Below are 25,629 nucleotides of genomic sequence, written 5' to 3' on the forward strand. Positions count from 1 at the left end.
TTATTAACACGCTTTGGAACGACGTCTCATGCGGGATTCACAAAATAAATATATTTAATAGAGCGAGCTTTCAACTTTGCCTGCCCTTCTCTTTTTGCCTATTAATAGAAATGAATGTTCTAGGTTAACATTGATTCGTCGACGATTCTTTCCTTCTGCTGGTACTCGATAGTGATTGGTAGTGGGGACGAGTTCATGCGAGGTTACGTGGAAGTACATTTCTATCGTGTCTTAGGTTGTAGAATTTATCTAAAATTTTAGCTCTAGTTAAAGATCTCACGTTTACCAATAAATTTCTAATTTCTGTTGCCATTTCATATTTTAAGGCGGCTCCCGTAAAGAGCATCTCTTAATCTAGTTACATTTCTCTGACGCTATATTATACGCTGTATAAATCTATACTGATATAATTTTGAGTTTAATATTATATTTGATAATTCAAACTTGCCTCCTACCATATTTATATTTTCATTTCAGGAATCAATGTTAACATACAAGTAGAAATGCAGTATCCAATTTAAATTAGCCGCTCCTTAGGAAACAGGTGGCGCATTGATCTCTTAAAGTAACGCATTGTATATACATCAGGAAGACCAGTAACTTTTTATTATCCTTACCTCTTGAGGAGAAAAGTACGTATAAGGGTTATATAATTTTTATTAGTTTAAAATAGCTAAATCTTCAAAAAACTTTTCGTTTTGAATAAGATACAAATAACCTTTAGTGATATATGCATTTATTAAACTTGTCAAGATGTAATTACAATTTCTGTTACGTGCTCCTTAAGTTTGGTTATGTTTTATCATTTTTTACCTTTTGCAGAGATCGATCAAAATGGGCAGACACTGGGGTAACATTGCGAAAATAAGTGGAGTCACATTCTTTCGACTCAGTCCATATGAACTAAAGCCATTTGCTGGAATGATAAAGGATGGCATACCCAATGTAATACGCAGAGTTAATGATCATATATTTCGTGTTACACCCTGTAAGTATACTTTTGATAATTATTATTTTGATGATATTGTAGTCGGTAATAATACCTAATGTATTAGTATGTTTTAACTTAATCAATAAATATCTACGTTTATGTCTATATAAATCTATATATTTGATTTATGTTGCAGGCTTTATCATAGCACATTTGACTATGAAGTGGGCAACGCATGAAAATCATTTAACGCATCGTAAAAACCCAGCTGATTTTGAAAATGATGTATAAACTATGTACATTTGCATGGAATTGCAATTCTTAGTGAACTAAATATATGTAAATAATTACCTGAAAATAAAATTGGAGTCTCTAGTCTATTAATGTATCATTTAAACAATATTAAATGGTATTTAAGTTACCTTTATAGCCAGTCAGAAAGATTTTAAACTACTTATATTAACAGCAACAATGTAGACTAATTATTGAATATATTTAATAGTGGTATTATAAAAAGAACAAGTAAAATTATTCTTTTATGTAACATTTACATTTTCACGTTAAAATAATTTCTTTTTAAGGATACAAAATAAGTATGAACGTTATAATGAATATAACATTGTAGAAGAAAGGATAAAATTATTTTAAAAATGTAAAAGTGTAGTAGCTGGCCAAAAATTGTTTTTAATTTGGAAATAATTAAATACTGAAAAGTACTAAATTATCACGAAGTAATCAAGTAATGTTATACATCTCGTTTCGAGAAAAATTCCGTATACATACTTGCTTGTTGTAACGAGTAGTCTCATTGGTTCGTGATGTAAGTTGTCGGATTCCTTCGGAATTCCGTGACATCATCTAAGGCGGAAAAGTAGTTAACCCCGTGAATACTTTTGTTTATTTTCGAATTATTTTTATATGTTATAATTGTGCCGAGTAGTAATAATTTCAATTATACAATATAGAATAATGTTACGCATATTATAATTCGTAACAAAATGATCTGCGTTGTGGTTTTGTTTGCAACGCATTAAATAAATCGTAGATATTATACATTGTATAATATAAACTCTAACAGTTACTGGTTTATTAATGAAGCATGAAATTCAAACAGAAGTAAGTTAACAAGAATTGATAGGCTTCTAATAAATTGTATGGAAGTATCGTAATTTCAATTGATTTACGTTAAAACGTTTTATTGGGTCATCGATAGTTTCAAGTTATTATTTCTCAACAACGCTATATATTCTCTTCGCTCATCTTCCATTTTACTACACGCGCTACAAAAAGATTGCGGTATCGATAAATTTTAATTATTCATCATCCTCTATCAATTACTTCTCGATTGCGGTATATTCCCAAGGCGTTAATACGTCCCTGTTACACCGTGTCGAAAGTATCCGATTCCGTTAGATCTTAACGCCATATTCCACAGGTACGGTCCGACCAATCGGAGGGGCCGTACCAAGAATGCACCTCGGGGAAAAACAGGTAAGAAGCGGACAAGGTAAAGAGCGATCAGGTAGTCGTTCAGGTATTTCCAGTCGAGCATGTTCGGCACATAGCTCTCTTCGACAAAGCTTCCCCTCCCTCTCTTTTTCTCTCTCTTCCTATCTGTTTGGTGTGTGCGGATTGTGAAGGAAATTTTGTAAATAGGTAAGTAAAATGGGAACGGTAACAACAGTTTTGTGAGAAAAGTTCTTCGTTCGCGTACACGTCGTGCAAAGTCACACTGGTGGTCCCCCCTCGGAACGTTCGCTTATTACCCCGTACCTGTGTGCCGAGCCGTGATACCCAGAGAGTGATCCAGCAGACTCGGTGAAACGCTGCTGTCAAAGGTATTTATGGAAATGATTTCTTGACCGGAGTCATTGCACCGAATACACGCCGGACTTGGATTTCTCCTTGCGGTGGAACAGAGTGTCGTGTGATCGCACACCTGTTGCTTCTCCGTACGTCGCCGATGATAATCGACACCGCGGAACACACACCGATCGTTCTCATCCGTATAGAACTTCGTGGCTGATAACGGGTTAACGAACAAGAAAAAAGAAATCGTACTGGCGAATGGCAACGTGCACTGTTGCCCGAATTTTCTTCGTTTTTTTTTTTCTTTTCGATGCGAGACCGTACGTATCGTTCGAGAAATGTGAACACGGTCACACGTCAGAAAGATGCACGGTCGGTATGTCGGGTGACGACGGTATAGAAAAGAATCGGATGGAAATTAGATTTCCGGCGATGGCTCGTCGCAGACGCAACACCATCGCGGATGCATTTGTGTATACGGTGAACAATCATCCCGTCTATTGTACGGTATTTTTTTAATGGAAATCAGGTTGGCGAAGTCGCGCAACGCAAAACGTAATTCCGTTTCTCGTGAAACACTGCCGCAATATTCGTGGGACTAATAACATCTTGATCCGCGGGTGCTTCTGAAAGTAACTGTTCCGAACTATTATGTAAAAGTTATGTTTAAAACAGTTACGGAGAAACCGTGTTCGGGGTAACTGTTGGCGGATACCGAAGTTTTCAACTAAATAATAACGGTGACGGGACCGATATGAGAACCGAAGCAGGAACGGTAATCGTAACAGATCGTGATTGGTAATTTTGTTTCTTCGCAACGGTTGTTCGGAACAGAGATTCTTGACGATCGAAATCGATGTTATAAATTCTCAATTTGCATTACGACGATCTTTAGATATTCTTAGGAATAGGCTGTCTAAAAGTAATAGTGGTTAAATATCACAGACGGGTGTTATGAATGCGAAGTACAATAGTAAATTATGATTATGAAAATGAGCAAATACTCTTCGGCCGTTTCAGAAGGAGTGATCTCATTCGTGACATCTATGGTAGACGTTTCCTTCGTTCGTTCTCTCTTGCTGTTTATCTTGTAGGATAATTTGATTGCGAACCTCAGATACAATTGCCACGGACAAAGTCGTGGCAAGTAAAACTACTTATATGGCAGAGCGCTCTTATCTCTGAGATAGTCGATAGTTCGGAATGCAATTGCGTCGATTGTTTCGCAAGTTTTTATGATTGTTCTCCCTTACCTATAAATAACGCAGATACTCTGGTTCGATTTTCCAATATTCCACGCGCAGTTTCGTTTCCATTGACAGAAAACGATGTGTACTATTTGTTTACGTATTGATCGATGATAGTACACGTAGCGAACGAACTAGATATAAACGTGGAGTATACAAATACACGGTCGCAGAACGCGTTAAGTCGTTGACCCTGATCACCATGTTGTTTATCGATTATTAATCTCGCGTGCACGTTTCTAGAGAGACACAACTTCGCGAGAAAATAACTATAATAGCGAAACCGTGGTATTTGAATCTGTGTGGATACGAGGAACACGGATGATTCCAGGCAACGGTCAGGATTATTTTAATCGTTTAACGACACACGGTGGAATCCAAGAAGGAAGATGTCGATGGCACCGCGGCTGACGCGACACAACCACCTGTAATTCACGCCTACGAAAATGCCTACGTGTTCTCTATTACGATCACCGTGACATAAATTGCAACCGTTTACAGAGAGAACCCTGTGTGTACATCGATATTGCATCGAATGGCCTTCGATATCCTGGGAAAGAAAGAGGGGAAAAAAGAGAAGTGTGCGCGCGTGTAACCCGTCGGGTTCAACTCGCGCTATCAACTCGGCGGCGCGACTATAACGAAACATGGCAGTACGTTTCAGACGAAAAACGTTTGACGTTATTTACGACTCGCGTTCACGCGTTATTCGCGCAGAGATTATCCAACGCAGCGCAACGTCGTTTTTCCGGACGTCACGGACTTTGAGAAATTCAACAACATTTCGCGTTGCAATCGATTGTACCGCGTACGTCGCGAGTCGTGTTAACAACAAAATCGTAACGTCGGCTTCGTTGAATCCGCATTGTATTGTACGCTTGTCGCGATATCGATAAGGAGCGATTGGTGTACAGGAAAAAAATGCTTCGCCACAAGGACAATCGAATTATCTTGAAATCTTTCCGCTGATAAGGCTGCAACGGCCGCGGCCGGACATAGTCCATGTTTTTCGCGAGCCTAGAGCACTTCAGGGGAGCAGCACATTTCGACGATATTTACGAGCTCGGATTAAATCGGATCGATTCATTGCTCGGAATGAACGTGAACGAATGAAAAGTACGAACCGCCTTCGGTCCATTCACTGTGAAAACTTGTTCGGGAACGCCGGGATCAAGTAGGTATGCGGAGTCGCATTGGCAACTTTCTTTCCACTTTTTCAATGCTCTCGCGCGCGCGCGCGTGTCCGTCTCTCCGGCGATATGTTTACTTTCAACAGACGTTTACCTGTCGCGCCCCCCCCCCCCCTTTTTCGAGCCAGATATTTCCTGGAGAAACATGTTCTGTACTTGTACAATTCGGCAGCCGGACCTGCTCAGTCGGACCGGGCCTTTTGAACCCCTTGGGCTATTCTTTCGGTGATTTTCAGCGGGGTTGCGTGTGGCTAACCCGCCTACCTGAAACCTCTCGTGCCTCCTCGCATTCTTTGGGGTAAACGATTTGCCCTTTGTTGCCAAATGTTCTATACGTATAATATAATGACCCACCATCTTCGGGTAATACAATGGCGCCGGAGCTTTTGCGGTCGGATGAAAGAGACATTGTAAATCAAAGAAAGAATATCGGTAATAATCGTTTTATATTCGTGTATTATTTGGTGTTGTTGACGCGGTTGCTATAGCGTGCCCCGCTTTAGTCGGTTCAAAGGCAGCAAAATTCTTCTTCGAATTCGATCGAAATCAAAGTCGTTGTTTTTTTGTGAAATACATTTTTAATAATTTTTTTTATCTCAACTAAAATATCCCTTCTATTTTATTATATTTTTATTTTTATAACACTTCTTCTTTAACGAAATAAAAATGGAGAAAATTCGTATTTATATTTTAAATTCGATATTTAATTTTTTTTTCGTTGTTTTTCGTAGAACAAACAATTGAGGGTATTAAAAGCAAAACTCTATTTTACGCAATAGTTATCGAAGTCATCGTTCTGCTGTGACCACTATATACCCACCCACTATAAATACGCTAGGTCCATAGTCTGCGAGTGAGTTTTATGGTTTCGAAAGTCTAGCGGAGGTAATGTTTTCGTGGGCGAAGGCGTGATGCCTTAATAGTCGCGCGTCTTATTACAAATTGAGACCTCTTTATCCAGGTAATACATTGATGGATTCGACTTATATTACATCTAAATATTAGTACAATATTTATATAACATAAAATGTTAGTATTTTTAAAGTTTGCAATTTTCAAAACTTAATAAATCGCGATTTATGAACGTTGAGGATGCCTTGAGTAATTACAAATATTTGTACCAGATATATTTATATTTAAATAGATCCGAAATATTTCCTATTTCAATTTCGTTATCAATGCAAAATACTCGACTGGCCGTGGTGCAATAATTCTTCCTCGGAACACGTCATCAGCGTATTATTTACAACTGCCGTCACAGCATGCGACATACGTCTATTGAGAAGTAATTCATACCTGATAACAGAATAAATGAAGAGAATGATCATACCACTTTAAAGTGACACAGACCATTGGAATTTTCAATATATAATTTTTATTATATTCAATATATATTTTCCTTTTCATCTCTCAATAGAAAATTATAGATTACATTAAACAAAGTCAGCGTTCTTCTAATCGCTCAATTACACTATTCGTTAAGGTAAACAAGTGAATAGCATCTTAAAATAGGTTGCCTCGTAGTCACTCCGACAGAGTCATTATCGATGATAAATTAATTCTCGCGCTACTTTATTTTGCATGAATGAATCTTAAGCGACACGAGCTCGACCTATTCGAATTGCAAGACGGTGTATTTCTAGCTGCTCGCGACACCTCGATAAAATGAAAACTTTCATAAATAAAGGAACTCGTTATTAATTAATTTTAATTTAAATTACTAAAATTAATTTTAATATCAGCTACTAAAATTAATTTCAATGTTACTAAAATTAATTTCAATTTAAGTTAGAATATTAATTTTAATTTAAGTTAGAATATTAATTTTAATTTCAGAGTTACTAAAATTAATTTCAAAGTTATTCTATTTCGCAAAAGTTAGTCCGAGCGGATTCGAACGCAGGAAATCGTCGTCGCGCGCGCGCGCGCGCCGGTTCCTCCGATCACCTTGCGCAAGGTTTCAGTTAGTCCCTAAAGGGTGAACAACCTTCCCGGTGCACCGGGATGCTCCACGCACTAGCGAAGGATGGGAATGCGAGCAAGTATAATTTTGTTGTTCGTGCCGTGATAAATCGGGAATACGCGGGTTTTACGATCTTACTTGTAACCACCTTGCTCCGCGCGGGAATGTTATGTTAATGACGGCGTAAATTCCTCCCCTATTTCGCGCCGTGTCGGGAGTCTCGCGAGCAAAAAAATAAAAGGAGAAAAAAAAAGGAAAGAAAAAATGGGAGGAGCAGGAAAAGGTTCGGTATCGCGCGTAAATTCTGGCCGTTGGAGGACGAGTTTTCCCGACGGCCGCGCCCCGCGAGAACGTACATACACCGTACAAATTATATCGCATTAATATCGTTAACATCGCGTTCTCTATGCGGTCGATCGCTGAACGCCGTACCAGCGCGATACCAAGAATAGTATTTCCGTTCTTTACGAATTTTTACACGCATTTCAGGTTTCTCTCCTACAGTCCCCGGGATCTCGTCGACATTGTTAATAATATTCTTCCACGCGTATAAAGCCACGCGTTAATACCACGCATTATTTACATATAGAATCGTTACCGAACACCTTATTCCATAAATTATATAACCGATCCATTCAATTATCGTCTTAAATAATCCGGTAACATATTCGAGTTTTTGCTTTTCTGGCCAACGATTTCTAAAATTAATATTTAATTAAACAACGTTATTAATTCTCCCGCCGACAGTTTCACCGATTAAGGATAAGATTTGCATTTCTTGACATCTTTAATTGCACATGAGTCCGCGGTCTAATGGTCGTATTAGGCTACGCAGTCACCTCGTTACAGAAAATTCTGCATGGGAACATCGATACACCTGTTGAACACGAGCGCCGTACAAAAACGCGCGCATACATGAATACGTGAAGGAAAACGTGCGGTATAAAGCTGTCCGACGTTAGGATACATGGGAATATTAAAGTGGGTGGGGCTGGTACACGCACGAATTCAAATTAGGGTCTTAGTTATGTTACAAATGAATTTCAGTTTTTACTTTGCCGTAGCAGCGCTATGAAATATGGAAATTACATTGCTAGAATATCAGACATAACCTAGAAGCAGTTATGCGGATACAGATCATGGGGCAGCTTATTTGTTGATAATTTCAAATGATAATTTTAAATTGTTGAAGCGTCTCTTTTGCAGATCATCGATAAGAAGAAGAATATCGGATCGATCTATTTTCAATTTTAATTATGTGCTAAGAGATAGGGATTTTATCGCTTTATTTTAAAAGCTGGGTCGAAGATAAATTGCGTAACTTTTTGGAGAATTATTTCAGTGAAATTAAACATTTCAATTTAAGCAGTTGTTGCTTAAATTTTAATCAAATGATAATTAGACTAGAATTTCAATTATTTGGAATGAAAATTAATTGGCAAAATATAAACCTGTGAATTAAAATTATTAGTAGGCAAAATTCATTATTTTCTTCGTCAATGATGATTAAAAAACGTGATAATGAATATTTAATAAGCTTGTGCTATTTAATGAACTTAATAAGCTGAGATAAGTTCCTAAAAGTATAACAAATATAAAAAACGTTCTAAATTAATTTCTCGCTTTTTTATCAAACAAATACGGTATTTTTTGGTTAAAAAAGACAGACGAATTCCTCGTTTGGCCAGAAAGCGACCAGTTTTCCGATGGGAAGGTCCTCGAAGGCGTGCGCTGCTTGCGTTTCGTCGCCGCTCGTCGTAAATCATCGTCGAGCAATTAATTTCGCGTGGGCCGCGCTCACGGAATCGGGGTTTATCGTGCTCCCGCGAGTTACACACCTCGGGCCGAGAGAATTTCGCCTCGGTGGTATGCGGCGAGATGCGATTGCCGGTCGAGTTGAACTATGCTGCGCGCCGGGGCCGAGAAAACGTCGAGAATGCCAGGAGAGCCCGCGCGAGAGAAGCCTTTCCGTCTCCCTTTCCCGTATCGGGCGCCGCTCTCCGCGCGCCGCGAATCTCTTTCCATCGTCTAGAGAGAGAGAGAGAGAACCCAGCCGTGTTTCAATCCGGCCATAATATTCCCTGGTAATTCGCGTACGTTACGTAGGCGTAATTGAAGGCCCGCCGCTACCCCGCGAATGCGCGCGCAGGACCCAGGGGAAAAACTTGGCAAACCCGGGGTCCTTCCTCTCCCTTGAAAATCTCGCGGTTTGCGATCTACGCGCCGCGGAATCATTTTTATAATCGTCCCGCTCGTAGATTGGAATCTAAAAGGCTCGGCTAAAAACCGGCGAGACTGAATGTGTATACACTTTGATGGTTGGCGCGATGGTACGCCATTTTCGAAAATTTAGCGATGCTTGAAGAAGAACTTTGCTGTATTGTTTCGATTAAATATTAGGTTTAGGTTAAATATCAGGTCTAGATTAAATATTAAGTCTAGATTAAATATTAGGTCTATATTAAATATTAGGTCTAGATTAAATGTTAGGTCTATAGGAAAGTTCTGTCTGTTCTTAATATGAAAGAAAATAAATTTTATATGCATTTTAATAATATTTATTCTACTGGATAATTTCAGTCTTTACTTATGCTTTCTGCCAGAGTGATTGCAATATATAAATATCATTTGTGAAGAATATATCAAGAACGTGAACTTAAAATAACATCGTCGAACATAACCTTCTGGTAGACCTAATATTTAGCTAAGACAATTGTCCGAGTGATTTCTTCTTAGCCGATTAAAAATTAAAAGAACATTGGAACATTTCTTTCGCTATCGAATCTATTTATTAAATCGAAATCTCCTCGACGCGACGATTATTTAAAATTTTTCTGTACAATTTTTCCTAATCGCTTTGTAAAGCTTAACAAAACCGCACCGAACTCGATTTATTAACAAGGTATAGAAATATTACCAAAGTATAGAAATATTAACAAGGTATAGTAATATTAACAAGATACAGTTCTCCAAGAAAGTTACCTCGGCGCAATTAACTTTAACCGCACACGAATATTTATATAACGCGAATGTTTAGATTCCGTCGCGATACCGGTTTATCGCAGCCGCGAGGAATTTCTGGCTTTGTAACCAAAATCTAGTTTGTTTCTCTCGAAACTGTAACTCTCGGTTTTTGTTTTATTTTCTTCTGCTTTCCATTTAATTGTATTGTCCGCGGTGGAGGAAGCTGCCGGGGAGTTAAATGGATTATTATCTGGTTATCAGGTCAAGACGCGTATTCCGTAAGGAATGTTTATTACGCGGATTAGAATCTCTATTCAATGTTCTATCGTTGTTTCTCGCAATGGAATTCGAACGTTTATTCATTTATTCATTATTCGTTTGTTCGTCAGCTTTGCAGAATATGTACATACGCAGAATGTATACAAATGCAGAAAATATACATATCATACGCAGAATATATCAAATGCAGAAATATACATAACATACGCAGAATATATGCAAATGCAGAAAATATACATATCATACGCAGAATATATGCAAATGCAGAAAATATACATATATACGCAGAATATATGCAAATGCAGAAAATATACATATACAGATGCAGAAAATATACATATACAAATGCAGAGTTACGGTGAAATGGAAAATCGAAATGCAAAAAGAAATTGTTTATCGCTTTTTCGCTAGTAATTAAGACGTGGTACGTTGAACTTTCGAGAGAAGCGAAACTATACATATACCACGTATATGTATGTATGTATAGAGGGGCCCGCGTTCGTTCGTACAGTTGATGCTTTGTTCTTTCATAACCAGCGATCCCATAATTGTCTCGAAGAATGTAACGAGGATATTCGCATACTAGGAGGAATTCCTGTAATCGCTCGATATATGTATATGTATAGTATATACGTCGTTAAAATGGCGAACAGGAATCGGCGGATTCCGCGGATTTATTAACTCGTGAGGCACCCTAATTATCCTAGGAAGATCTATCCCAGTTGTTTTGAAGGATATTAATGGCGGCACTGTCTCGATTGTTTCCTCAATTAATATTCGCCTGCGAACGGTTACACACGTGCGACGACGACCGCGATTCGCCATAATCAAATTTCTTTTCTGGCGCGTTATTTAACCTTGCAAATTATAGTAGAATATTTTAAAGAATTTTAAAGGATTTTTTAAAAGACTACAACTTTTTTTTTGGTAATTTATAAGAGGTCACGTTATACTTTGTTATATTTATTATGAAGAATTTTGCCGGAAATAAACGCTAAGAGGAAATGTATAGAGTGTACAAAATTGTTAGGTAATTTTTACAAGTGGTGCGAACTTATTTTAGAGACATATTTTATTTTATATAATAATAGTAATCTATCTGTCCGATAAATTCCTTTATCACTTTTTAGTAGAAAATGTTCTTTTCCCTTCCGTGACTTTGTATTTTGCCTTTTTACGAGCCGACTTTAGAGAATCGACGGAACAAAAACGATGGAATGGAACTTCGAAGCGTAGGTGTTACGAGGCACACAGAGTGCCATTTAAATATCAAGGTAACTTTCGTAAGAGTTGATGGTTTCACCTAAATGAAACATAATTTGATCGTACGACCTACGCGGCAGACATTTCACACTTCATTGAGAGCCGAAAATATTTGTAACACGTGCAATTGTTCCTTCTCTCTCCACATACATACTATACATATACAGTATAGTACGTCCATGGCATGAAGTTGGTACCTATAATCAACTACCACGGCGCGAAGCGTAACCTTTATCATAATATAAGCAGGAGTGAAACTTTTACCGTAACAATACGAACAATGGCAATTTGAATAACAGTTTTCAAACGACTATATACATTTTCAACCTACTAATTTTGAAAAGGTTATTTCCAATCCACTTTTAACCCTTTGCAGTCGGTGCCATTTTAAAACTGGAAATCCAAAAGATTTCTTCAGATTTACAGCATTTCCATTTTATATAACCCGGAGCACTTTATACATTGTAAAATTGAATTTTATGATTCATATAACAGATAATAGCTTATCTTAACAATTTATTAAATATTAGTAAATTCGATAAAGATTATTTTGAAACGTGGAATGATAATTTATAGAGGCGCCTTAGAGTCGCTATTCGATAGTAAAGGATTAAGCTGCTTTATAGTTGTATAGAAGAAAGCCTCGATTTCGCTGCGCAATTGAAATAAAAATTCTCTAGTTAGGTATTCATTCCGTACACACCCGATGATTCACTTATTTACATGTCCTTATTACTCGCTAGGCACACCTAGCGTTAAAGATCTGCTTTCACGGTGCTTTTCCGACGAGCTTGGAAATTCCTCCAATTATTCGAATAATATCCTTTAATTTAATTTAATTTAATGATTAAATTATTCTTTAATTTATCCTTTGCACGATAAAATGCAGAATTCGCTAGAAAATCGAAATCGATATTTTCTTGTCGCGCTCTTAATGTTTCAATTATTATTTGCAATAAAATTTGCGTAAAATTCGCGCTTGCCTCGCATTCCCTACTGTTTTCAATTAATAACTCGTTAACAAAGCCACGGATTACATTTTCGCAAAGGAAAGGGCTACAGAACCCCTTCCCATAGTTACAATAATTTTGACACACCCTGTACACTCCTCCAAGCGTTACCATCGTTAACGTCGAACGTAGCAAACGCGCGGCGACTTCTTTCGCTTGAACATCGTCGGAAGACTTTCGCTGAAACTTCGCCGTCGTTGCAGGAAAGTCGAGGCCTTCGGTCGCAGAATTTAAAAGGAAATTCACTCGGCGGTCTCGGGTAGTCCATGTTGGGCAACACCAGGCGCGAAGAAGGTAAACCCCGAAGATCGGGCGCCGTGTTTCCGTCAAGTACGGTCAAGGACGCGGCGGTTACTTCAGCGCGCATTCCCGAGATGAATTTTTCTCGGAGGGTGTGTCCGCATCCATAAGCAATTATGCCCGCGCTTGTCGCGGCCGGAGAAGTCGTAAATACGAGACGTGGTTTTACGGCTCTTTTCCCCGTCTTATTTTCTTTCGTTGGGTAGAACACGTTGTCCGACCGCCGCCGCCGCCGCCGCGGCACGCCGACGACGATCGGACACGTAATCGAATTCCTGCGGGTCCTTCCGATCGATCGGACAAGTCTTTTTTCTTGCGCGCGCGCGCGCGCGATCGATCGCCACTCCCGGAAATCTGTATAATTCCGTTGCCGACGTACGGCACGACGTCGATAAAAATCGTCATTTCCGTCGCCGTGGACCGTCACGGGCACGCTCCATCTTGGATCGCGGTGTAGTATTTATTAACGGATCCGTGGTCGTCGATAGAGTGTTTCACTTTCTAGTTTGCCATCCGTATCTTAAAAATATTGTAGTCGTTGAATTAATACGCGTCAACAAAATTGTATTTAAAAGAATGTTTAGCTCTATAAACAAGATTTGATTTCTTGAAATTTTTACCGTAATTTAGCTATAAAACACTACTTTTGCCAAACTTGTTACATTCATTTAAAACATTATTAGATCTTAAAAATTCTAACTTTGTTACGTACGTAACCTACAGCATATAAATTAAAACATAACGAGTGCACAAATTATAATGATAATTAGCAGATTACCATGACATGACCTAGTATTATAACTTCATTTTGCTCGTAATATTTTCTACGAGTTCTGACGCTCTTTACAATGCAGAAAGCAATGAAGATCGCAATAGCCCGTAGTGAATGGTTTCCAAACAAAATGGCGGCGGCGTAAAGTTCAATGTTAGCACTTTATAGCCGTAACATATCTCTCAAGCGTTTCATAGAAAACTCTCGTTCAATCAAATTATTAAAACTGGTATAATTTGACAAGCTTTCCTGAAATTATAATTGACAAGAAAATTATCGAGTAGACGTACTTCATTAACAGACGTATTAACCTCTATATAGCTAATAATAAATATAATTATATTAAAAAAAATTGTACAAATGGTAATTTAGCTACGAAAAATATCGTTCGCGTAAAATCCAGCCGTGCCAGAGACTTCAACAGGTTTTCGACGAACAGGGAGTTACGAATCGACGAGAAATCTCCGAAAAATTATTCACCTTCCCTAGAATCGTACAAGACAGCGCCGGGAAAAGTAGGCCCGAACGAAAACCGATAGAAATCCGGAATTCGTAGCGTCGCGCCGCGATGGAATTCGAGGCTCGCGGCCTCCGAATGCATCGGCCGCTTCGATCTTACGAAGCGTACACAAACGAAGCCCCGGCGCTCACCTTCCTTCCTCCTCTAAACCCCTTCCCTTTTCGCCGTGGCTGCTATTAGGTCGCAGTTACGACATTTCAAATCCACAGTTACGACCGCGCGCTGCCGCGGCAACGAATCGCTGCCGCGCGGCGATCGCTGTGTGTGTACAACGGCTCCGGTTTTACCGGAGCCTATAATCGAATCGATTCCGTTGATATCGGGATCACCTTACACGCCTTTCATTTCGCCTCGACGCTGGAAACGAACGCGCGCGCGACCAATTATTTCCGATCGAATACTTTACATCGAACCGTATCCCCCGAGAGAGCATTGGAACAGACGCGTTCGATCGGTTTGCGTGAAATCGCGCGCGCCTCGTTGCACGGCGGGGGAACTTTGAACCCTTGCGGTTCGATGTCGGCGCACATTCGCACGTGTCTCGTTCGCTTATGATTTGCTCGACGCGAATAAACTTTGAATTTTCCGCGCCCGTTTCGTCGACGTTTATTAACCGTTTACGATGTCCTCGATAAATTTTGGTGTTTGTTGTTTCGTTATTTATTCGAAGTTCGATAAACTGTGGTAGCTTGAATAACGTGGTTTGAAATGCCCCGGTTTCTATTGTATGCGATCTGTCTTTTGAAAATATTCGACGTTCGTATCAGTTTATCTAGCTATTGTAATTTCCCTATTGGAAATTATCTATGCAAATCACACGCGAATGCTGTAATTACATTTTACGGTTCTATCACTTCTGTGGATAATTATTGCAAAATTCCTGTAAAAAGGGCACGGTATATTTAGAAATAAAGTACACCTATTGGCGTATTTTTAAAATTGCTATAAAAGAACAGTTTAATATTTTTTAATTTTCATATTTTTTAATTAAAATTTTTCTAATTTTAATATTTTTTAATTCAATTTACATTTAATATTTTTTAATTCAATTTACATTTAAATTTTTTTAATTCAATTTAAGTTTTAGTTTTTCTAAATTTTGTGCTCTACTGAAAGGGTTAAATCTGTCGATCTCCAATTTCTATTATCTCCAATCAATTCTAATCTAATTCAAATGCGGCGTTTTGTAAAATTTTATTTTAAACATCGCTAAAAATGTGAAAGTTCCACCGAGTCTATAATTATTCGCACCTGCCTCGTATAGCACAGTGCGTTAGCACACTAATTCATAATATATTCGCAGCGTCGGTGTCCACCAAAATTTTTTGGATTTTACAAACAGAGAACCGTGTATTCCAACACATCGAAAGATCGAATAATGTGAAAGTTCCCGGAGAAGTTTAAATACGATCCTTTAACTGTGTCATCGCCTTGCAAAATCATTAATTGAGATAAGCTTCTACCTCTCTGCCTACCTTCACTTTTGCTGTACGCTGAATAAAAAAAAAACGGGAATTTGCATAAATATGCAGAGTCCAGTTGTAAGACCTTATCTGCGAGTGCCGGCTAAAATTAGGTGTTCTAATTAGCATATTCGGATCGCACTGCTTATAGCAAAAGCCTCCAACGAAGGTTTATAATTAATTAACAAATTCCGCTCCTGCAAATTAATCAACAAAATCGAAGAACGACATAATTATCCCCAAAGTCTTGATTTAGGTAAACAATTTCGATTTTATGAAATTCTGAGAGCATTTAATAATATGTAATATGTGTGTGATATCGATTGCAAGTTGTTTTTTCTCAAAACAATGATTCGAGGCACGTTGACGGTAATAAATAGCTGTCCACCTCACTCCAATTACTTCGCGCTCATAATAGGTTATGTAAGCGGGGTGGGAAGCTGTTCTAATTACCGCTTGTCCAACGAATTTGAACCTTTTTGTTCGGTTTTCGATAAACGGCGATTTTTATAGGTTTTCGTTATTTCGACGTTTCATCCTATTTATTTAGTATTTTTATTTCCTTATTCGACGGCGTAATTTATGATAGTTGTGAGCATTTTAAATATATGTAAACGATGTTTAAAGAGAGTGAAACAGCAAAATTCATCAATATTATCAGAGGTTTTACAATGTTTTTAAACAAATTTATATCAGATACATAAGCGAAGCGACTTTTGGAGAATTTCAGGATATTGTTGCAGCGTTTTTATTTTTATTGGTAAAACGAGAAAGACATTTTTAGTCGAGTTATATTTTTTTACGGTCAACTCAGGCAATTTTCAATTTGCATAAAGGGTTTCGAACAAGAAATAAAGAATAACGCGTTCACGTTTCGTAAGAATCGCGTTCCCCTCAGTTTTCCCGAGACCGATTCCGTTCCTCCGCTATCGTCGGACAAATGGGAACGCAGCTTCGCACTATCGCCTCAGAATCCGAGCAGCAAGAATGCAGCTCGTGTACTTACGTATCAATTTAGCCGCGGATAAGGAGGCAGGAAAGGTAACAAAGCGACTGAACGGGATACACGAGTACGCACGTATGTACTATACATGTACTGTACTGCGATGTATGAATGTACGTACCTTTGTATGCATTTTTGTATGGATGTATGTATGAATGTACGTACCTATGTATTAGGAGCACAAATTAGTTCGGTCCGTTTTCAAAAGATAGCTCTGGCTGTTACAACTGTTTCATAGTAACAACTGATTTCAATTGTTTCTGAGAGGTTAGGTATCTGCCAGCGTTGCTAACATTCGGATTAAATTCCTTTGAGTTTCCTTTAATGCATCTGTTTTTTACTCTGTTGAATATATCAAGTTTTGTGTTAACTAAGCAGCATTTCCGGGAGATTTTAGTTTTCTGCTTTAATTGGAAGAAAAACCGAACTAATTTGCACGTGTCTATGTACGTACTCATGGACGTGTATTCCCGCGTATCTCGAGCGGTGGAAACGCGCGACGATATTCCCAGCATCGATGATACAACGATTTTTATCGAGTCACGTGTGCTGCTCGTGATTGCGCAACACCATTAACGGATCGCGATATAGTTCCACGACCCAAATCCGCCGTCACCGTAAAATCATATACATTTGAAGCGAGACGATGTGCCGGCCTCGCCGCACGCCTATTTCAGTTTTCCTCGTTAAAGAGAGCCAGCCTTCTCGCGTCTTGCAAAAAAAGTCCACGATCGCCTTAACGACTCGCGGCCGGCCGTTGTCGCGGATCGTGCCACCACGCAAACGGCGATCGGTGGGCGGAATTTTACGAAATTACGGACGTAAGGAAATAGCGGGGGAAGTCGCCGCGAGGTGGTGGTGTGGTCGCTACGGATGCAGGAGTGACCACCGTGTGAAGATGTCGACGGAAATTAATTCGACGTGGATTAACGATCCTTTTCTGGCCAGTTCTTATTTGGATTGTTGTTGCATTTGGAATTTTGAATTTAATAATTGGAGTTTAACTAAAAAATGATATACATTAAATTCATTAAGCTATTCTTACGTCAATTTAAATTATTCTTAACTAAAGAACAACAAATGGTTGCTTCAACAAATACAAAGAAACTAATTTAAATCGCCGACTTACAGACCTCGAAACCGCTAGCCGATTAAACTAATAAATAATACGCATTAAATCTGTTAAATTATCCTTAACCCCCAATCATTCTAACTGAAGAACAACAAATGATTGCTTCGAACGAATACAAAGGAACTAATTTAAATTGCCGACTCGCTAGGAACTCCACTGCGCAGGGAGAGTCACGCTCAACCGTTGCAAACGGATTTCCGACTGTCGTGTTCCGTCCGAGCGGATTTCCAATTGATTAGCGAGCTCCTAACTTAAATTTCAACGCGATTGTAGTACCGTGAGACCCCGAGGAACGAGGAGAGCGAGTGAACTCTCGAGGAGAACCCGCCGAGAGACTGTTAAAAACCCTTGCCGTACTTTAACGAGCCAGGCTCGCAATTGGAGATTTGTATTAATTTATAATAATAAGCTGTCAAGTATGAATATTTATCCGTTCCTTTAAGAAGGATTTTATTCTCAATCTTTTATTCCAATTTTATTCTCTTGTCACCAATATTTAAACATTCGAGTAGACACGAGCACACAATTAATATAAAATTCTTTTTTCTTTTAATAAAATTAGTAAAATCGAAAAAATCCTAATTATAGTAATTTTAAAGAAAATGGTATAGTAAGGGGGTTAATAACTTTTATTTAATCTTGAGATGCCCATTATATGTTATATAGTCTTGTGTAATTATATATTATTTATTCTTATTTAATTACATATTATATATTCTCATTTAATTATCTATTATGTATTATATATTCTTCCAATTGATACCAATTTTCTAACTTGCATCGCAAAAAAGTCATTCCACGCTCTGCTATAGGGACTCTAACCACACTATACTTACCTTCAGCTGCTCTAAGATTCTTAAACGATCTAATTGCTGGGATTATTGCGTAATTTTACGGTTATTATCAGGACTTATACGTTCGCTTCCACCACGGGCATAATTTCCTGCTGAATGATAACGTGGTCGGCTTATTCGGGTTCTTCCCTTATTACAGGATAGCCTAGCTCTAGCCGAGCTAAATACTTTAAGGTCCGCTGTGCACACTTGATTCCATCGTAGGGAACGACACCTGATAGAACGTGTAACAATGCCTCCTCCGTTACGTAGATTCCCACGGTACCTAATCCCCTGGCACCAGTGAAAGCATTCCCTGGAACGGAGAGACCATGGCGTCGATATACAGTCGTCGTTTTCTGCGTTACGAATTTGAATGTTAATTGTGTTCGCCACGATCTTGGCACTCGGTTTAGTGTTCCTCGATTCAGGCGAATCGGAATTTGAACGTGCATCGGTCGAAACTTTGCTCTACCTGTTGAGCGTTTGATAAGGAAGCTGAGTATAGTGTGCACCGTGATTTTATGACGCGAGATTTGTGGTAAAGGAGTATTTAATTACGAATTTTTTATGTTCGTAAATTTTCTTCAATTTTTAATAAATTCTTCAATTTTTACTGAATTCTTCAATTTTTACTAAATTCTTCAAGTTTTACGAAATGTAATTTTTTTTATTATTCATTTATTTATTTATAATATATTTATTTATTTATAAATTGTCTGCAATATTGACCTTAACATAACCTACACTATTTGTAAATATTCTTCACTTCTGAACGTTTGGTATTTATAAATTTTTTTCAATATTGACTTCGATATTGACGTAACCTTTACTATTTGTAAATATTCTTCACTTCTGAACCTTTAGTATTTATAAGTTGTCTCCAATATTGACATTGACATAACCTTTACTATTTGTAAACTTTTTTTTTAATTCTGAAGCATTAGTATTTATAAATTGTATCTATAAATTCCAGTAAATTTAAAAAGAATAAATTCCATTAAATAAATTCGAAAAATTCTATAACATAGCATAGCAATGCTCACAATTATCTTATAACAATTATCCTTAAATTCGGTATAAGGTTACGTTACGTTAAGGTGAACCAAAAAAAAAAGAGAAAAGAATAGTCTATAAGAAGAAAGGCTACGGTAGTCCACTCGGTCGGTAGTTATGATCTCTTGGACATAGTGCGAAGTTAGTGTGTGAACTACCAGAAGAGAGTTTATGGACCTTTCAAGTCGGTTACGTGATTGCTTTGCGCGTGCGGATTGCGGCCTCCATTATCGGCTGGTCAAAGCATAATCGTTATATTATTGCCGCGGCTCTGCGAACCCGCGTCCATTCTTTTAACTCTTTGCCGGACGAGACGACTTTTTTCGATCGAGTGAGGTAATCGCACGAGGCGATTTTCTCAGATGTGTCCAGTCAGTGTGTTGTATATAAATTATTTTACTTTGTTTATAAATATAATTTGCAAATATTATTATATAGGATTGTATGCAATTATGTACAATTATATTCATTTATATACAATTGTATGCAATTGTATACAATTATATAATTTATATTCAATTATCTTAATTTGTATATAATACAAATACAGTTTATTTGCCATTATATACAATTATATAATTTATATCCAATTATTTTAATTTGAAAAAAATTCTAAATTCAATTATCAATTACATTATTTATATACAGTTTTATGCAATTATATACAATTATATAATTTTAATATATAATATAATATAATATATAATAATATAATTAAATGGAATTACATAATTTATATACAAATTATTTTAATATAAACACTGACAGTCGCCTCTCACTCGTCTTGCCAAGCGAAACGCCGTGGTCGCCTCTCATCCGTAAAGGGTTAAAAGAAGCAACATCGGGAACAGACACGTCATGGGGAACCATAAAAATTCAGGTATCGAATTTCTGCAGCAACGTTTGCGCTATCAACTACTGTCGCAAACATCGGAAGCAAATATTTAAAATGAAAGGAAGATCAATCTACGACTGTTGGATTTATTAAATAAATACACAAAAGCTATCTTGTATATTTCTTCCACAAATTTTTCAGACAATGTGGTTTACCTTAGAACTGATAGAGCTTCGGTGGACACGTGATTAGGTTCGCTTTTGATAATGAATTCGCGCCTTGTTTGATCTTGAAAATACAGTGGTAATTGCAGTAATATTATGGTAGAATTATAGTAGAAATTACAGTAATATTATAGTAGAATTAAAATAGAAATTACAGTAAATATGTATTATAGTAGAAATTACAGTAAATTATAGTAGAATTAAAATAGAAATCACGGTAAATATATATTGTAGTAGAATAAAAAATATAATTTGTATAAATATAGTTTGTATAAAAATTGTAATTTTTCTCCAAGTCTCTGTCAATTTAAAAACAAAAATGGACAATACGGGAAGAGTAGACACGATTATTCGACCTTTACGTCTCGTTCTTATAATTGTAGACAATCGTCGACTATAAAAAGGTGCCGCGAAGCTTGAATAATCTCATCTACCCTTCTCAAATTATTTATCATTATTTGCAAACTAAACGCTACTCGGAGAAAATTTATTATACATTAAAAAGTACTTAAATAGACGCCACAATTATTACTTCAAGTACCATTTACTCTCGTTTTTCCATTACCCTAATATACTCATACTTCTCTCTAACTATACCATATTGTACACGACTATAGCAGTCTTTCCCCGTTGCCATTCATACAACACCGTCGACTGAAACCGGGACCGACGTTGCCCTAAATGCTTCGGGCTAATCCGCCGCGGAGCGGAATCCTTCATTCATGAAAGTAGCCGTGTCGCGTCGGGGCGAGGAGCGGATTCGTACGCGAGCGCGCGCGTCCGTCCAAACGTCGCTCCGGGCGAAGACGGGAGAGGTGAAACTGCGATAGAGAGACGACTTCGTGTACTTTTTCTTCTTCGTTTCTTTTTTTTTTCCTCTTCCTTTTGCATAGTTATGCCGCGAGGAATGTGAAATTCTGAATTCGCTCCGAGAGAAACCTATCCGCGCGCGCGTTGGTAGCCATACGGGCGGCCCGCGTTTTCGCCAGGTGTCGAATAAAAGCTCGCGACGATGCGGGCTCCTAGCGGGACACCTCGCCCCGTAAAAGCCATAAATATTAGCTTGGAAACTATGAAACTGGCGTTATTGATTTTAGTCAGCGTTCAGCTGCGACGCTCGTTTCATAGCTTTCAAACTGTTTGGAACTGTTTGGATCACGTGGTTGGGATGATCGAATAATACTTTATACTTTATAATGTTTATTCGAACACCAATACAATGAAGCATATCACACTAATAATATTGTTCGCGGAACAGACCTCGCCGGGACTTTCTTCACGGCGCGGCTCGTTTTATTTGCTCGCACTATCTCGTACTCTCTTTTTTTTTTCTAATCGAACGAGATCGTCGAGATAATGTTTTACCGCCAGCTGATAATTAACAATCGTAGAGACACTCCATAATTAGGTCGGAATCGAGCGAAGCGGCAGATGTTTGCGAGAGTGGACGTTTTTATAGGATGTGTCGAAGGGGAGGGGACGAAAATGACGGAAGCATGATTGCTATTTTCATTGCTTGGAAATAGGCGTCGAAGCTGGAAAGAATGTCACAATGCATGGCTTCGCGTTATTTTCTAGTAGCGAGAATGTTTTTAATGGAAGTGGTACTGGTTCTCTTCAGTGATAAAACGCCTAGAATTTTTCTAATTAGTTAAGAGAGCGTCCGTTTTAATGGGATATCTCAAAGGGGATGACACTGATCATGCTCTATCCTAATCGCTATTTTTATTACTCAGGAATAGGTAGCAAAGCTGTTAAACAACGTCGCAATGCATAGCTTCGCGTTATTTTTTAACAACTAGAATATTTTTAACCCCTTGTACTATAATAAATGCTACTATAAATAATAACAACGAGCCTAGAATTTCTCTAATTAATTTACAAGAGCTTCCATTTTTATACGATATCTGAAAGGGGGTGACAATGATCATACTCTATCCTAATCGCTATTTTTATTACTTAGAAATACAATAAATACCAAAGCTGGCGAAGGACGTCGCAACGCATAGCTTCGCGTTGTTTTCTAGCGGCAGGAAAGTTTTTAATCGAAGTGGTTGCCGGTTCCGTTCAGTGATAAAACCGTCTAGAATTTTTCTAATTAGTTTGCGAGAGAATAGAAAGCTCGGCAAACGAGCTAATGATCGGACTGTACGAATCGCAGGTAGCCACAGCTGAAAAGAATGCGCGCAATCTGGATGGAATGGAAACGGATGTGTTTCGAATCTAAGAACGTTGGAGTCGCGATGGAATCGAAGAATTCGTATCGTTTCGATCAACCAGTTAAGCATTTTCACTCGAAGCCATATTAACCGTAAATGTGTAAAAAATTAGTACAAAAACGGAATCAAATAAAGACAGTAAAAGAAACAAAAATTAGCTGCTCCTATCAAGAAAAATATTAACATTTTATATTATCTATTTTATTTATTTTATTCGCCGCGAAAGGTATGCAAAATTTAAAAAATCATACAATAATCTAGTATAAAAATATAAAGTATAAGTACAAAAAATAAGGGCTAATCGATGCAACGTAAAAGGATTCTAAGCGGAAGGGTTAAATTCTTCGAGCTGGTAAAATTGTTCTTCAATGAATAGGCGCCGCGCGCGACAAAGCGACGCTCGCTTTTTCCGGAAACCGATGCAGCAAGAGGCTCCGCGCTTATCGCCGCGACGCTGCTTCGTCGACGAACTTTAATCGTCATTCGCGTTCCCAATTATCGTAGCCCGCGAAAATATCAGTTAAATCCAGCAGCGTTCGATAAGCAGAAGCCGCGATAGGAATTCTCGACGTGTCCGGCGAGCGAATTAGGCTCGTTGGAATTTCACTTTGGTTACAAGCCGGCGTTTCGCCGTCGCCAAGTATGGTCCCGGTGACCCGGTAGCCGGATACGACACGCCGCGCGACGTGCAACTATCGGACTTCTGGGGCTTCTTCATCGTCGAGCGATTGAAACGCCGCGCGACTCGGTCCGATCGAGCCCGGATCGTGTTCCGCCAAGGTTTTTTCGCGAGGAATAAGCGAACGAGAGAGGGGAAAAAACAGGACCCACCCGCCGTCCCCGCTATCGTGTTTAGTGTTTACGTTGGTAATTTTATCTGATTCACGCGGGTTCTCGAAACTGGTTTATCGCCGCCAATGAATCCGTTTTTACGACAAACACACAATAACGGTTGACTGATCGGTCATCTCAAGTCCCACGTCGATTCGATTGTTTCAGATAAGAGGTGTACACGCACAATGCCGTATTACAATAGCGGGCACAGTCCTTCCACCTACAATAAAGGTAATTTTTTTTAGGTATTTACCGGGTTATTTTTTTATTATCTTTTACGCTGTTCAATTCGTTTTATTTTATATTATTTGTTAGGGAGTGCAGTATTAATTTTCTAATTTTATTCTTTTATTCAGCTCACGATCTATTTCATGTCGTAAAATATAAAATTCTTCAAATTACTTTATATCGTAAAATAGAAAATTGTCCGATGTAAACAGTTAAAATGGCCACCGGTGGTTCGATTAATTGTGTCAGTGACTTAACCTCTTGCACGACACCTCCTCTTCACATTGAGATGATTAGCCTTGTCTTTAATATTTTCCTTGATAGCACCAGATAATTTTTGTTTCTAGTATTGTCTTCAATTATTTCCATGTCTAGACTTTGATAATAGAAAAATTAAATTTGACTTCAATGTAGAAGAAATTAATAATATTTCTATAGAGCAGAATCTTTAACACGAGCCTGACTCGTTATTATAGTGCAAGAGGTTAACAATACACTTTGAGAAAATATTTAAAACTTTACTTTCAAGGTAAAGTTCATTTATTTACCATCTTGACATTTTTAGCGCCGAGCTTTAAATAAACGTACCACGTGTAATAATCGAGAACAGTTTCTATTCTCAAATAACTCAAATAACTCTAATTGATCCTCTTGGAACGCGTTGTCCTTTCACATAACCTCTGCGAACAGTTATTATACATAGGACTTCTTATACATAGAACTTCTTATACATAAAAGCTCTTAGCCTATTAGCTTGTCGATCACGTGTCAACTAGGAGCCGCGCGAATCTCTTACGGTGGCGGAGCGTGATGTAACAAGCGTAATATTAATGAGAACTCTAATTTATTAGATGGAGGATCGAGCGGGCCGTCGAGCACATCGGGCGGCCGTGTCAGCAGCTCCGAGCCGACGTACATGATGGAACATTTGGCCACGTTCACGGTCACGAAGGAAACCGTTTATCCGGCGGACGGAATGCGACGACTTTTACAGCTCGAGAAGAGCAGCGGCATTTGGAGCCAGAAGATGCAGCTACGCTTGGAACGGAACTGGGTCCTGATTATGGACAATGAGACTGGGGTGAGGGTCTACCCTTGATACCGAAGAAGAAAGCGAGGGGACGCGTTTTGCGAACGGAGAACGGGATATAGCGAGCTTGTAGAATTGTCAAAGAACTGTTAAGAGTAGATAAAAGTAGCGAAGAAGTAGATAAAAAGTGGATAAAAGTAGACAAAATTACTCGAAGTAGCATTTCTTCAGAATGCTGACAGAAAATATTAGGAAACATAATATGCTGTTAAATGGTGTAGATTACGCCATAAATAATACATAACCTAAGTAATACATAACCTTGACAAAACTGTTAAAAGTAGAATTTTTTAGAACGCTAGCAGAAAATATTAGGAAAATAATATATTGTTAAATGGTGTAAACTACACTATAAATAACTTTCACTAAAAGATTCTACTTCTCCTAAAAATATAGAGTATCCTAATGAGACATATCCTAGCCAGAACTAGCCTAACATAACCTTAACTATTCCAACCATAAGA

At 38.2% G+C, this 25,629-nt stretch overlaps 2 protein-coding genes across 6 annotated transcripts in view; both read left to right on the forward strand.

The window, feature by feature from the left end:
• Window positions 1-558: 558 nt before the first annotated feature.
• Uqcr-q (Ubiquinol-cytochrome c reductase ubiquinone-binding protein) lies at window positions 559-1,309 on the forward strand. The gene is made up of 3 exons (XM_078185682.1): window positions 559-632; window positions 823-988; window positions 1,128-1,309. Exons 2-3 carry the CDS (start codon window positions 835-837, stop codon window positions 1,220-1,222), a joined length of 249 nt encoding a protein of 82 aa, XP_078041808.1. The 5' UTR covers window positions 559-632; window positions 823-834; the 3' UTR covers window positions 1,223-1,309.
• A 1,149-nt stretch (window positions 1,310-2,458) lies between these two features.
• The window catches only part of LOC144473337 (epidermal growth factor receptor kinase substrate 8), a 30,470-nt gene continuing 7,299 nt past the window's right edge, over window positions 2,459-25,629 (forward strand). Inside the window, exons 1-3 of one of the 5 annotated variants that reach the window (XM_078187122.1) lie at window positions 2,459-2,587; window positions 24,013-24,078; window positions 24,927-25,156. In XM_078187122.1, the coding sequence (XP_078043248.1) occupies window positions 24,033-24,078; window positions 24,927-25,156 (276 nt within the window). In that variant the 5' untranslated portion in view covers window positions 2,459-2,587; window positions 24,013-24,032. Of the gene's footprint in view, window positions 2,588-2,617; window positions 2,770-5,018; window positions 5,166-23,857; window positions 23,877-24,012; window positions 24,079-24,926; window positions 25,157-25,629 lie in introns of those variants that run through there. The other 4 variants (XM_078187123.1, XM_078187124.1, XM_078187126.1 and 1 more) reach the window with 4 other exon arrangements.

Source organism: Augochlora pura, chromosome 7 (genome assembly GCF_028453695.1).
Source record: "Augochlora pura isolate Apur16 chromosome 7, APUR_v2.2.1, whole genome shotgun sequence".
Taxonomy (NCBI): Eukaryota; Metazoa; Arthropoda; class Insecta; order Hymenoptera; family Halictidae; genus Augochlora; species Augochlora pura.

Excerpts from the sequence above, each read along its gene's own strand:
- Uqcr-q (XM_078185682.1), top strand. The coding sequence starts at position 835 with ATGGGCAGACACTGGGGTAACATTGCGAAAATAAGTGGAGTCACATTC. Across the intron at positions 989-1,127 it reads TATATTTCGTGTTACACCCT|GCTTTATCATAGCACATTTG; the intron begins GTAAGTATACTT and ends TTTATGTTGCAG.